At 38.4% G+C, this 12,882-nt stretch overlaps 2 protein-coding genes across 2 annotated transcripts in view; both read right to left on the reverse strand.

Annotated features, from left to right (window-relative positions):
- The window catches only part of SLC12A1 (solute carrier family 12 (sodium/potassium/chloride transporter), member 1), a gene marked incomplete at its 3' end in the record, with an annotated part of 31,739 nt that extends 22,238 nt beyond the window's left edge, over nucleotides 1-9,501 (reverse strand). Inside the window, exons 1-2 of the mRNA XM_009583658.1 lie at nucleotides 9,340-9,501; nucleotides 5,287-5,884 (exon numbers count right to left, since the gene is read on the reverse strand). Coding sequence (XP_009581953.1) covers nucleotides 5,287-5,697 — 411 coding nt within the window. The remainder of the gene's footprint in view (nucleotides 1-5,286; nucleotides 5,885-9,339) is intronic.
- Nucleotides 9,502-12,274: 2,773 nt separating this feature from the next.
- On the reverse strand, nucleotides 12,275-12,523 carry CTXN2 (cortexin 2). The gene has a single exon (XM_009583646.1). The coding sequence runs from the start codon at nucleotides 12,521-12,523 to the stop codon at nucleotides 12,275-12,277; it is 249 nt and encodes an 82-aa protein (XP_009581941.1).
- Between the last annotated feature and the right edge of the window lie 359 nt (nucleotides 12,524-12,882).

Below are 12,882 nucleotides of genomic sequence, written 5' to 3' on the forward strand. Positions count from 1 at the left end.
CAATATTCTGCTTACACCAGGCATCAGCAGGTGGGCTTGCTAACAGCGAGAAAAGATGAAAGAATTGTTTAAGCAGAGTAAATTATTATCTGATACTAAATTGTTTTTATTGCAAATTGTATTCAACATATATGTTGTGTTGATATGTTAGTAGAGCATCTAATATAATGAGGGTCTCGTGGTTGGCCTCTACATGCTGCTGCAACAATTTATGAATAATGCTAAGTGTAGAAACGGATAATTGCTCACTAGTGAAAAGAGATCTAGCTGAGTGCTGCATGGCAAAGTTATGTGATGAACTCTGGTGTTTCCTGTTGGATAAAGTACAAACATAATTACAGCAGCGAATAGGTAACATATTCTTGAAAACAGTCAAAGAAATGCCAGTGAAATGTAATAAATAATGCAGTAAATGAATAATCCTTTCTGTGGTTTAGCCACCTCTGGTATAACCATAGTAGATAGGATTAGGAATTGCCATATTTGTGGTGTGACCAGAATAAATAGCCCAGAATTTTAGATTGTTCACATCCAGTTACAGATATAAATCTGTATTTTATCTCTTCAGCTCTTCTGCCCCAGAATCTTTGAGGCAATTTAGTATCATGATATGTTTCTTGTGGCTTGAATAGTCACGGTACTGAGGTTTATATTCGTTGTCATTGCTGCTTTGTTTCTTTTAATTTTTTTTTCGTACAAAGTTTTGACTGGTTTTGCAAGGAGTTGGCATTAGGTTAACTATTGTCAGGTATTGTCTGGGTCCTCTGCAAAGACCTTCAGGAAGGACCATGTACCTTGCCATAGCCTGGCAGAGGGTCAGGAGCGTGTGTCACTTCTGGAGAGGAATCAAGATGCTTTTAGGGTTTGGATGGGGGGGAAGATATTTCTGGATTAATTAAACAGGTCAAGGAGGGAAAACATCTGTGATTCTGTGAAACATATGAGGTTTTTTCATCTTGCTTAAGCTTCAAGGCTGTTTCTGTATTTTGTCCATGGACTTGAAAAAACCCAACAAACAAAAACAAAACAGACATAACGACCAACTGTATATGACACTTATGCTCATGTTTGGACTCCCCCCTCATGGACGAGGGCTCTAGCCACTATGATGCAAGGTTGTAGAATGCCTTTGACACAGTAAATCCAGGATTGTGCTCACAAATGAGAAATAAGTGACTGGATAATACATTGCGACATGGATTAAACTTGGTGCCTATGGCCTTTTGGCCCTACGTGAAATGGGAATACAAGATCTATTGAAAGCCTGTGACTTTGAGCTCCTGAGTTACTTAGATAATTTTGACAGTTCTTACCCTAAAATAATAATGGCTGTGTTTGCTCAAAATACAGTAAATTATTAAAGTGAGTTAAGGAAGATTAGCAGAATAATATGAGGGGTTTTTTGCTACAGTGGTTAGAATTTCAAAGAGAAAAAAAATAAAAGGGTTTGGTCCTTGTACTTGAAACAAGTTGTTTCCTATGTACTTTTGAATTAATTTGTGCTCTTTATGCCATTATCATAAATTATGGCCTTAAACCTTCCATAAATGCATTTTAAATTGGTGTGCTTTAGTAAATGATTGGTTATTTACCAAGCAGCTGTACCTGTGCTATTCATGCATTAAGGATGTAGAATAAAAGTGACAGAACATTTTGAAAAGCTACCAAAATAAAAAGTTAACTGCTTTTAAAACAAAAACAAAAAACATTTTCCTTTCATTGTTTCAGAACAGTTTAGTCTTCATCTCTCCTGGGGCTAAAGATGATGAGCTCATCAAGTCTCTGTAACAAGTGTGGAGAATAGCCAAGATGAAGAAAGGTTAGATGATTTCTTATGTAGGGTAAATATTAAGCCCAAGTAATTATCACCAGTCATCAGCTGTGAAATAGCATTTAGACAATTTTTTAGGGATTTAATTGGCGTTTTGTGGCTTAATGTGTGCAAAAACTGACACGTCTTGCTAAAAGATGACACACATTTGACTCCAGCAGTGTGGGAACTAGATATTTGAAGTTCCTTTCAGCCTGCCTTACATTCTGACATTTGAAAAATTACATGTTAAAAAGATGTATTAAATATTAATATTTGTCTTCTGATGTTAAGCCCAGCATCAAAGCACGTTGGGAATGCTTATGTGATGTTTAGAAATCTGAAGTCAAACATATGTCAGTTCTTATCAGAATCTGGCAATAGGCTTTTGACAGGACAGTTGTCTTCAGCAATTTGAGTTTCAAAAAACCTGGGGTCAAGGTGGGTGGGATTGCCTTGGGGTATGGTGTGGTTAGCCTAGATTTTAGTGTTAAAGTAAAAAGGAATAAAGCATCTTCTCCAGAACTGCATCTTGGGCTATTACTCTAACCCCCGTACACACTCAATGTGGCATTTCATCCCTTCCTTAGTGGTGGCTAGAGAGCCTGCTGCAGGCTGGGGCTGGTTGATAGGCACCCCGTCCAGCTGCACATACTGCTTTTGCCTCCTGATGCGAGCTCAGCCTTTTCATACCATCTTAATTCCCTTCCCTACTAATCTACTATTTGGTGACCTCATGTTTGTTTATTCTTCAGAATAAGCTCTGTAGACCGAAGTGATTTGTCCAAGGTCACAAAGTGAGTCCATGGGACAGCCAGGAATAGATTCCAGCCGTGCTAACGGTGGCTCATTTGTTCCAGTGCTGTGGTTAGTGGCTCCCAGACCAGGGCCACAAATCACATAAGGGCACAGTGGGTTGCCAGTGTAACAAAAATCCCATTACCTCTGATATTCACCTTCCTATTTTGAGAGGATAAGCTGGATACTGGAAAAACTCTAGGAACAACCAAGCTAGGTGATGCTCTTTTCTGTTCCCTAACAGTCCCAACCTGTGAAGCAATTTTCCCTTCATTTTATTCTGGCATGGAATCTGCCATCTTTTTAATCTTCTTTAAGGCCTTAAAAAACCCTAAACAAATTTATCTAATTTTGTTTAAAATAAACAAACCGCTGAGAGATGCAACAGCAAAACCCCTGAATTTTCTGGTAATGGTCAAACCTGAAAATCCCTTAATATGCTAATGTTCAGTACATGCTCATTCAGCATTACACTCAAAGCCAATACAGTTTTTCTCCTCTCTGGCCCCTATCAAAGTAAATTATTTCTTTAAGAGGAAGTTTCTTCTGGGCATGGAAATGTGTTTAGTCCCTTGAGTAGCAGCTTACACATTTGCAAATGAGTAGGGATACCAAATTCATATTCTTCCCTTTTCACATCCACTTTGCATTCATTTTTGGAAATAAATGATGACCCAGGTAACCTGTTTCTCCTTTCTATGTAAGCCATTCTATGCAGGTCTGTGGAGATCTTAATTTAAATTAAGTCAGGCCAAAACTAGGAAGCTGTCCTAATAAGATCCTAAAGAATCAGGTCCTAATTTCCTAATGGCTATTTTTTTGCTTGATTTCTTTACTTTATATTAATCCTCCTTAGGACAGGTGAATCTCCAGAGAACTGGAGTTTGAACAAGATCTGGACCAGCATCCAAAAATCAGATGCTTGTCCAAATTATTCAGACCTCAGAAGTATGTAAAACTGAGTGGAATGGTGTTGAGAGCATGTTTTCTCTGGAGATTTCTTAAATTACTATTGCCCAACACAGAAAAAAAATAGGGGGTTTTGCTGCATATTGACACATTTAATCTGAGTTTGACTATAGAGGTGATATCTTTCTTTCCAGCCCTGCCCTGACAAGTGCACAATTAAGAACCTCAAAAAAGGTTTGATTTTAATTCTGTAAGTAGGTGTATCCTGTGTCTCTCCTCTGCTTTTTACAGAGAACTTGGTATTGTGGCTTAAGGGGAATTTTACCAAAGTCAGTAGAGTATCATATTATTCCACTGTTTTGCAGTAGGTTTTTTAGTAGTTTAACTTTTTCAAAATACTTAATCTAGTTGTTCCTGTCCCCAGAAGTTCTCATTACAGCTTTCCACACTATTTATTTTGCATGGAAGTGATTCTTCGATATAGGGAAATCAAGCCTTAAAAGATCTAGATAGGTGACAGCAAAATTCACCTATCTACCTATCTGAAGCACTAACACAGCAGTTAGTGAAAATCTGGTATTTGAGACTTAATATTACCAACTTCTGAAATTCTTTCCTGTGGAAGTTTTCAATGTGCAAACTCCAAAAGATTATACCTGACTAATGTATATTTTTCCGGCAAGTAGCCATAGACAGTGACAAAAGTGAGGATTATCATGATAAAGGGCATGTTTTGGTATTTCGTTATTCATTTACTGTAGTGCCTATGTGGAAAAAAAATAAAGCAAACAGGAAGAGTCTGCTAGGGGAAGTTATTTCCGTGAAAGCCACTGGTCATATGTATCAATAGTAAACTCCTACACTGTTTTAACCAAAAGTAAGTCCACTCGGAAAGGAAGAGGAGAAACAGCCCTAGAAAATCTTTTAAAGGCAGGTTAGCCAGTTGTATCCTGTTCGGTAGTTCTCTCCCTGAGTGTATTTTACATGGATATAGTCCCATCTATTACATGAGCAAAGTCTAAACATTCTCTATGTGATAGATCGGGAGGAATTTAGCCAAATTATTCCACCATAACTGCTTTCTATGTAGTAATTCAAGAGGCTCTTCCAATTCTCTCCAAATTCACTGGTATAATGAGCATGAAAGCATAAATTCGTTCACTGAATCAGTACCTGAATAAGTACCTGAAAAGTGTTGTCTGCTATCCCTCTTCTGAGCAAACGCTTTCAACCTCAGCACCCTTGTTCTGTTTGAATGGTTTGTTACAGCAATAAACAGGTAGTGCTTTGGATTTCTGATTAGTTGAAATTGCATTTATTGCACGTAAGGTTTTTTGTAATACTTATATATATTCATGAATACAACAGAGGAATCTGTGGAACTTAGTTATGCATTGGTGTTAAATTCAAGTTTAGAATAAGTGTGAATTGTGTAGCTTGGTTAAATTGTGAATTGACATTCATCATCTGCTGTTCTAACTGTTAAGTGAAAAGGAAGAGATTCAGTAGTTTTATACTTTTAGACAAGATTAAGCATGTTTTTTTGCTAATCAAGTACATTACTATCATCTTTTAACAAAAATCTTTGCTTTGAGCTGGGCACAGGGCAGAAAACATACTGCAGCTACCAAAGGAAATATGATAGGTGATTACTTGTTCTTTTTCTCTTGGGTGAGGTCCATGAATTTAAGGACTTGCTCATATTAATAAACAGAATTAACAGCCTGGAAATGGAATAGAGAAAATTTGTATCTTTCCTTTCCACTTACCTTTGCCAGTTGTTCATGAATTTCTAATAAGCTTGGTCTGCTGAGCTTATTCCCACTGACGCTGCCAGTGTTTCTATAATAATCAATTTTGGGAACTGGGTCCACTGTGTTATGGCCAAAAGTTTGTAGATAGTACATTTTAGTGTGAGTATCATAGGGATGTAAACTAGCTTCTGTTTTCTCCCCATTTTGAAGGAAATTGTCATATAATTCTCTTTTTCCTGGTCTGTAACTGATTCTCAGTCTGTTATGTGCTTCGTCAGTAAAAGATGTTTCTTCGTAATGTGGTGGGTCAGAGCCCACATCCTCTTGGGACGTTTCATTGTTGTCATGGCTTTCATTAATTATGTTAACTTGAAATCGATTTGCATTTGGATCCAAGAATACATTTGGCGAATTATTCATTGACATCTTCAGGGAGGCTATCGACTTAGGTCACCGATCCGTTTACTCTTCTGTGGCTGCAGCTAGTTACTTGCAGCTACAGCAAAGGGTTTAGTGCTGTTGCATATGAAATCTTTGCTCTTAGAGTAACAAAGTTCTGAGAAATCTTTTCGGAAATCTCTAAGCAGTCTTCCTAATGTTGTCCGCTGCGTTTCTGCCATAAAAAATATAAATAAAACATTTCTATTAACTTGCACAGTTAGATAAATTTTCCACCGTAGCTCTCCCCCTGCTTCACTAAATATCCATGAGACGGTCATTCTGACTGACTTGTTGAGTAAAAAAATAGTTGAGTCAAAGACTGAGTTTGTGGGGATGTTTCCATCTGTGACGGATGCGCTCAACCCCTTGACCAAACTAGCAGTGGTTTGGTACAGACTCCCAAGGAGGTAAAGGCCTAAGCCGTAAACAGGCCAAGAATTCCTCTAGTTTCAATCTGTTCTCTGAAAACCCACGGAGGAGCAGAGTGACACAGTGAGCATTGATGCATATGAGCTTGGAACACCAATCATGCGATTTACACATGAATAGCGAGTGGCTTTTCCAAGACTCATTTATCAAGGAACAAAGTAAGTTGTGGGTGCAAGGAGTCTCATGCATGCCTTTTCCATTGCATGTAATTTGACAAGCCAACCACTTTATTCCATAAATATGACATCCTAAGTGAGCCTTCTTTGAGCTCTCCCAGCTAAGCAGCCTGGCTGCATGGCGGTGATCTTCCCTTGAGCTGGGATGCCTCTCAAGGTTGCTCCTCGAGGCAGAGAGACCTTTTGCCAACAGCAGATCTTTGGTAAGCGACCGATATCGTGCATAACCTTGTAGTATGGTAACTTTGATTTGTGCCTTGGTAGTTTTGAATCATTGTTCAAATGATTGTGCATACAGTAACAGAGTGAACCTTGCCATCGAACTTTGTTAAGTTGCATTTTTACAACATCCTATTAAAACCACTTTTGCTAATACCTTTGACAGTGATTCTTTAAGCAATCTAAATCACCCATTTGCGACAAATTGGTGTAGTTGGCAGGATTCTAAATGAGGATTCACAACACCATCTATATAAAATGGGCTTTGGATCAGATCCTAAGTACCTAAAATTGATTTTCAAATATAGTAATTATTTTAATAGTAATTATTTTAATAACGCAACCTTTAATTGAAGCCAGTGAAAGTGTAGGCAGTACAAGGGATGTATGACACAAGATTCCATGAAGTCCATTTACTGTTTTTGTTCCACTTAAGTATTATGATACCATGTATATTTCTCTCATAGTCTAGAATTAAATTTGCATGAAAAGCTTGAATCAAATACATGTTTTTAAATTAACTACAAAAGCTAGGCTTTAAGTTTTCAGTAGTTCCAGGATGGAGACAATTTATGAGCAGGCAATTAAGATATAGCAAATTGTTCATTTTTTATGTAAATAACATTAATGTAATATGAAGGACAACTTAAATAGATCCAAAAATAGCATTGGGTTTCCTAAATTATAATGGAGGAAATAAATGACTATGGTAAAGTAGTAATTATTGAGAAATATTAACAATAATCCTAGGCATTGGAAAGTTCATAGAATTTTACACTCAATTTTATATTTGTACACTCAAAACACCCTTTAAGATGGTTTGAAAGAAATTGTAGCAAGTCACGGAATCACGCAGTTTGGAAGGGACCTTGGGAGCTTATCTAGTCCAACCTCCCACTCAAAGCAGAGGGAACATTTAATGTAAATCAGGTTACTTAGGGCTTTCACCAGTCAGGTCTTGACATCCTCCAAGGACAGATTCCACAACCTTGTCAGCCTATTCTAATACTTAATTGTTCTCATAGTGTTTTTTTTCCTGTATATCCAGTTGGAACCTTCCGTGTGTCACTCTGTGACCATCATCTCTCACGCTCCTGCTGTGCACCTCAGTAAAGAGCATGGCTCTGCCTTGTCAGTAACCTCGTAAGTATTGGGGGGGCTGCTTAGGTTCCCTTAATGCCTTTTCTTCTTCTGGTTAAACAAGTCCTGTTTCCTTATAGGGCAAATGCTCCTGCCCCTGACCGTCTTGGTGGGCCCCCATCAGACACACACAAGTTTATCAACATCTTTCTTACATGGGCAGGTGGGGGGGACAGGTAGACAAACTTAGAAACTGGGTTCCAGGTGCAGTCTGATGAGTGCTGAATAGAGGGGAATGATCACTTTGCTTGATCTACTGGCTATGGTCCTGTTAACACAACCCAGGACGCTGTTCACCTTCATTGCTCCCAGGGCATGGTCCTGACTCCTCTGTAGCCTGCTGCTCACCAGGTCCCTTCCAGGAGAGTTGCTCCTGGCCAGTGAGGCCCCAGCCTGTACGGTGCAGGAGTTTAGTCTGTCCGAGGTGTGGGATTTGCATTTGTCATTGTTGAATGTCATGAGATTCCTGTTGGCCCGTTCCTTTAGCCTGTCTAGGTCCCTCCGAGTGGCAGCCCATAGAGAGGTGAAAATATGATAGCTGTACAATCTGCTTCCCACCTCCACTTTCCCACACAGACCCCCTCAAAAAAACAAAGCAAGCAAACAAAAACCCCAAGAGCAAAAGGGGTACTTATATTTAAGGCCTTTAGTGGGTTAAGTACCTTTGCAGCAACTTACAGGGTGGCCTAGATGGCCCTGAAATGAGCTATTGAAACAATGGCAATCCATATGTCTTGAAACATACTTCTAAGGAGATAAGGGAGTGTGATTGTATAGACCTGTATAATTCAGTAGAAGTCCAGGTCTGTTCAAACTGACTAAAACAGACCATGCTTAGGCATTGAAACTCTGCAAGTCTATGTAAAAGCAGAAAGTTTTAGAAACAAAGTATACCTATATAAAGGAATATATGAACTGAAAATCTGGGTAAATAAGCCCATAAGATGCATTTTTTTAAAGTTTTGTGCTTTCATAAGAGGTGGGACTAGATGACCTCCAGAGATTTTTTTCCAATTTAAATTTCTCAGTGATTTTGTGAAATGCATTTGGCCCTTTAGCACTGAAAGATAGAATACCGCATCAATATTTATACCTCGACAATGTAAATTTTCTCTAAAATCACATATCAGAATTAGAATTTGAAGAACTGATAATCAAATGTCCTCCATCTTCAGTATGAGATATAGGTAAAGCATATTTTCTCACTGCTTCCATCAGCTATAGATAATATTCTGCTGTCATCTCTCTGCTATGATACCACTTTATAACCCCCTCATATTTATGTTGTTCTTCCTGCTTAATGTTTTGTAAGCCCTCACAGCAACTTGTTACATTTATTTAGTTTAGTTTACTTCTACGGGGTTTGGATGATCAATATTATTATTATTATTACTACTACACATTTCTGATCATAGACAGTATTCTGCTTCCTTCAGCCTTTTAAAGTTGTAAGGAAGTGTTTCATCTTCAGGCATGAAGGAGCAAAAACAAATCTTTTATCATGAAGGTCAGTGAAACTAGGTTTGTTTCCATCTCCATGACTGAATGAAACCCTGACTCTTTGATGACAATGAGACTTCTGCTACCAAGTAAAATGATTCTGTAATTTCACTGTCTTATTTCCATAATATTATATTTTGCTAGGAAAAGAAAAGTCTCTTACCTTTCTGCTGTTCTTGAAAATAATACTTTGATTTTCACAGTGTATTTCCAGAGGTTTCTCAACTGTTATTTGCCATTAATTTTGTGTTTAGTATTCTAGCATTATGCATAAATAATTAAGTTTACCTTATTCAGGATAATTTAACTTACCATTCAATCCTGTGTTTTTAGGGAAGGACAATCTGCCTCTTTTATTCATGCATATAGTGTGTCCCCTCTCTTTGAGGGATTACAGACGCAGCCTTATTGGCCAGATTTTTCTCCTGCTTAATATACTGAATAGACCATCCAATCCCTCTCCTTCAAAACATTTCTAGATGGTGATTTAGAGAAGCATTCTAGCTTGTTAACTATTAACCAGCAAATGTACCTATCCATTACAATTACTGGGTTTATGGTATTGCAAAATTTCTAAGGAGGCCTGAAAATACTTTTGTTATCTCCATTTCCCTCCCAGCTATGCCTGATTCTGTGCACAGATCATGATCTCTCTATTTTTCAGTTCTGCATATATAGTGACGGAGATAACAAGAGTTCAGGCTTCTGCTCAGCGCATTTTATGCAGAAGAGATTCCAATGAAGTCAGCAGGATCAGTCATTGGTGGGTCCCCTTGTTCTACATCCATTTTTGAACCATTTGCTCCTAACCCCGTTCAAAGTTTTACTCTGTATATTTAAGAAAAACCTTTGAAAAATTATGTTCTGTGTATTCTTTCTGGGAACACCGACTCCCTTGTCTTTTAGGTGTGTAGAGAAGGGCGGGCAGGAAATGATGAAGATTTGTAATCATAAGGGAATTTGATAATTGTTTCCAGCAATAGATTGGGTCAAGAACAAAAGTAGTAAGACAGTCTTTGGGTTCTTTGGGTATGTTTGCTGTGTTTGCTGTGTAGTTTAGAGATAACTGAACTATATTTAACCCAGATAACTTAAGTACCTTCAGCACTCTAACCTGACGGCACAGAGCTCAGCTGTGCTGATTAGGTGTATGTAAAAAGAATGACAGTGTCGGGTCTCTGCAGTGGATGATCCTATCCAGCAATAACAGATCACATGAATCAGTGTATTGATATCTACCTTTGATTTTGTGGTTAAATTAATGAGGATAATGCAATATACTGAATCTCTGAGGGTCTGGCATTTTTTCTTTTGCAGAATCTGAAGCAGTTTAAAAACTCTTACATTCACAGAATTGTTTATGTTTTATAATTCAAGTGACCAGTGTAGATTAGTGTTGGCTGTTCCTCTCATATTCTTCAGACAGGAGAATCATGTCCTTCCCTGTACAATCATGTATTTCATGTTCCAAATGGCGCTTGAGATCTGCTATTCCACTGGCTGCCTAGTATATAGGGCAAAAGGGACATTATGTATTTTTCAGAATATATGCAAAAGAAACTAACTGCTGTAACTGATCTCCTTGTCTTTGCTTCTCGTTGCAAACAGAGCTGTTTAGCAAAAGTGACAGTGCTTAACATTCTGACGCCAACCTTCTTAAAAATGGAATTGAATTTCTGTCAAGTACTGTCACACTTGCTAAACAGCTGTGTATATGAGGGTGACCTTGAATACCCAGATTTGAGTCTCTGCTTTCACTGTTAGTTCTTCTGCATTGATAGGATCTCCTAAGACCAATTCTTCAGTTTGACAGTCCAGATCATACACTGTGCACAGTTGTAGGAGCACAAACAGAAGAACCAGCTGTGGAGAAGGGCTGGAGAGTAGAGAGATCTCCAGTCAGCTGTGGACCCCTGTCCCTTTTGGGGGCTGGGTACAAATGGGTATGCAGCATGACTGTCTCTGCTTTGGCTTTGCCAAGCTGGTGTAATTACTGCTGGGAGCTTTTAACCAGACAATTTAAGTTCCAGTTTAAACTGAATCATGTTCTATAACCAAGTGGAGTAAAAAATTGGCATGCCTCGACCAATTCAGCTAGACTGCAAGATTGGTTACCTAATATTTACTTTTTCTCTTTCACCTAAAATTTTTAACGATATGGGAGACACTGGTGGACTGGAACTGTGGTGGTGTTGGTTTAGATTGGAGTTCTGAGCAGGTAATATATTTTGTATTGCTGAATGTTTGTAGAATCAAAAATTTCCTTAATGATGTTTGTTTCCCTTCCACTAATTCTGTTTGACTTTCTGTTGCTGTAGAGTAGGAGAAGGGAGGCCTCTCAAAAAAATACTCTGATATGAGCAGGAACAAATAGAACTGTGCACTCTTTGCAGAGGACCACATAAAGTTTCACACAGGAGAAACAACATACACTTTCCTTATAAACGCAGTCAGTAGTACAGCACCTGCTCTTCTTGGAAGGTGAGAGGTGAGTTAGCAAGTGATGTGATCTTTAGCTTTCCTGTTAGTTCCTTATTATTGGTAGTGCATGGACCAACCCTTGTTACTCTCATCTCAGCAACATGGACACACACCTCTTGCACGCACCTCCTCTGAGCCACAACCATTTGTTGTCCTCCACTTCTGTATTCTCAGTATACAAGCACAGTCTCTGAGCTTCAGAAAATTGTGCAGATGAGGAGAGGAGGGAGTTACCACTTAAGCATTCACCATTCATGAGCCTGTCTTTTGTCCTTCACCTTTCCCTCCAGCCTATCATGAGACACAGTTGAAATGAGATCCTCCTCTGAAGAGGCAGATATCATCTGATTCTTAAAATACTTTTTGGCCATGATAACTTTCTAGTGAATTGTTTATTGTAGTATTTCTTTGCTGTTAACCATTTCTTATCTGCCATTCCACTGTTCCTCAAATAAAAGCAACGTGAAGTGCTTTTTGAGTTTGCAACAAATATTTATTTAACAAAATGGATGCCACCAACATATCTCCAAAATGCAGGTATGTATAACAAATGTAACAACAGTTGGTTTCCAAAATGAAATCAACATCAAATTTAAGGCAGGATATTCTGTGAGTTTTCATGCAAGAGCATATTCAAATGTTCCTTTATCCAACCCCTCAACTTCATCTTCCCACGTAGAAGAAGGCATACTACTGTAGGGATCTAGCAAGATTTTGAAGCATCTGATAATTAGAAGTCCCAAGAAAACACACAAAATCCCCACAAAGGCAAAGCCAGTTTTTTGCTCTAAAGTCAGAGGGAAGGCAGACATTTCGTTGACACTCATGCTGGCTGAATTGTTGCTGCAGTAATTACTGTTCATCATTGGGCATCACATTCTGGTGACTCTGTGGGATTTTCACCTCTATTGGTTCTTTGCCTGCATAGAAAAGTAGAATCTTGGTTAGGTCTAAATGGGGTGTGTATATCTGAGTTGTAGCATATGAACATTTGGAAATGAAAATCAGCTTGGATTTTAATAGTGTCCTGTTGTTTTTTCACATTTAAATTAATGTGATAAAATTGCAACTTTTAGCCTCTACACACTATCCACTTACTGGCCTCTGTTATGAGACAGCAAACTCACAGTTTTCTGGCTTTCTATTTCCTCAAAACAGAGCAATTTCAGCACATGGCTGCTGCAAACAGTGTTTTGTCAGACGGGGCACAAGCCTACAGATTCTG

This window comes from Fulmarus glacialis, unplaced genomic scaffold (genome assembly GCF_000690835.1).
Source record: "Fulmarus glacialis isolate BGI_N327 unplaced genomic scaffold, ASM69083v1 scaffold20740, whole genome shotgun sequence".
Lineage (NCBI taxonomy): Eukaryota > Metazoa > Chordata > Aves > Procellariiformes > Procellariidae > Fulmarus > Fulmarus glacialis.

Bases quoted from the DNA above. Each gene is read 5' to 3' on its own strand.
- CTXN2 (XM_009583646.1), bottom strand. From the start codon at position 12,523: ATGATGAACAGTAATTACTGCAGCAACAATTCAGCCAGCATGAGTGTC.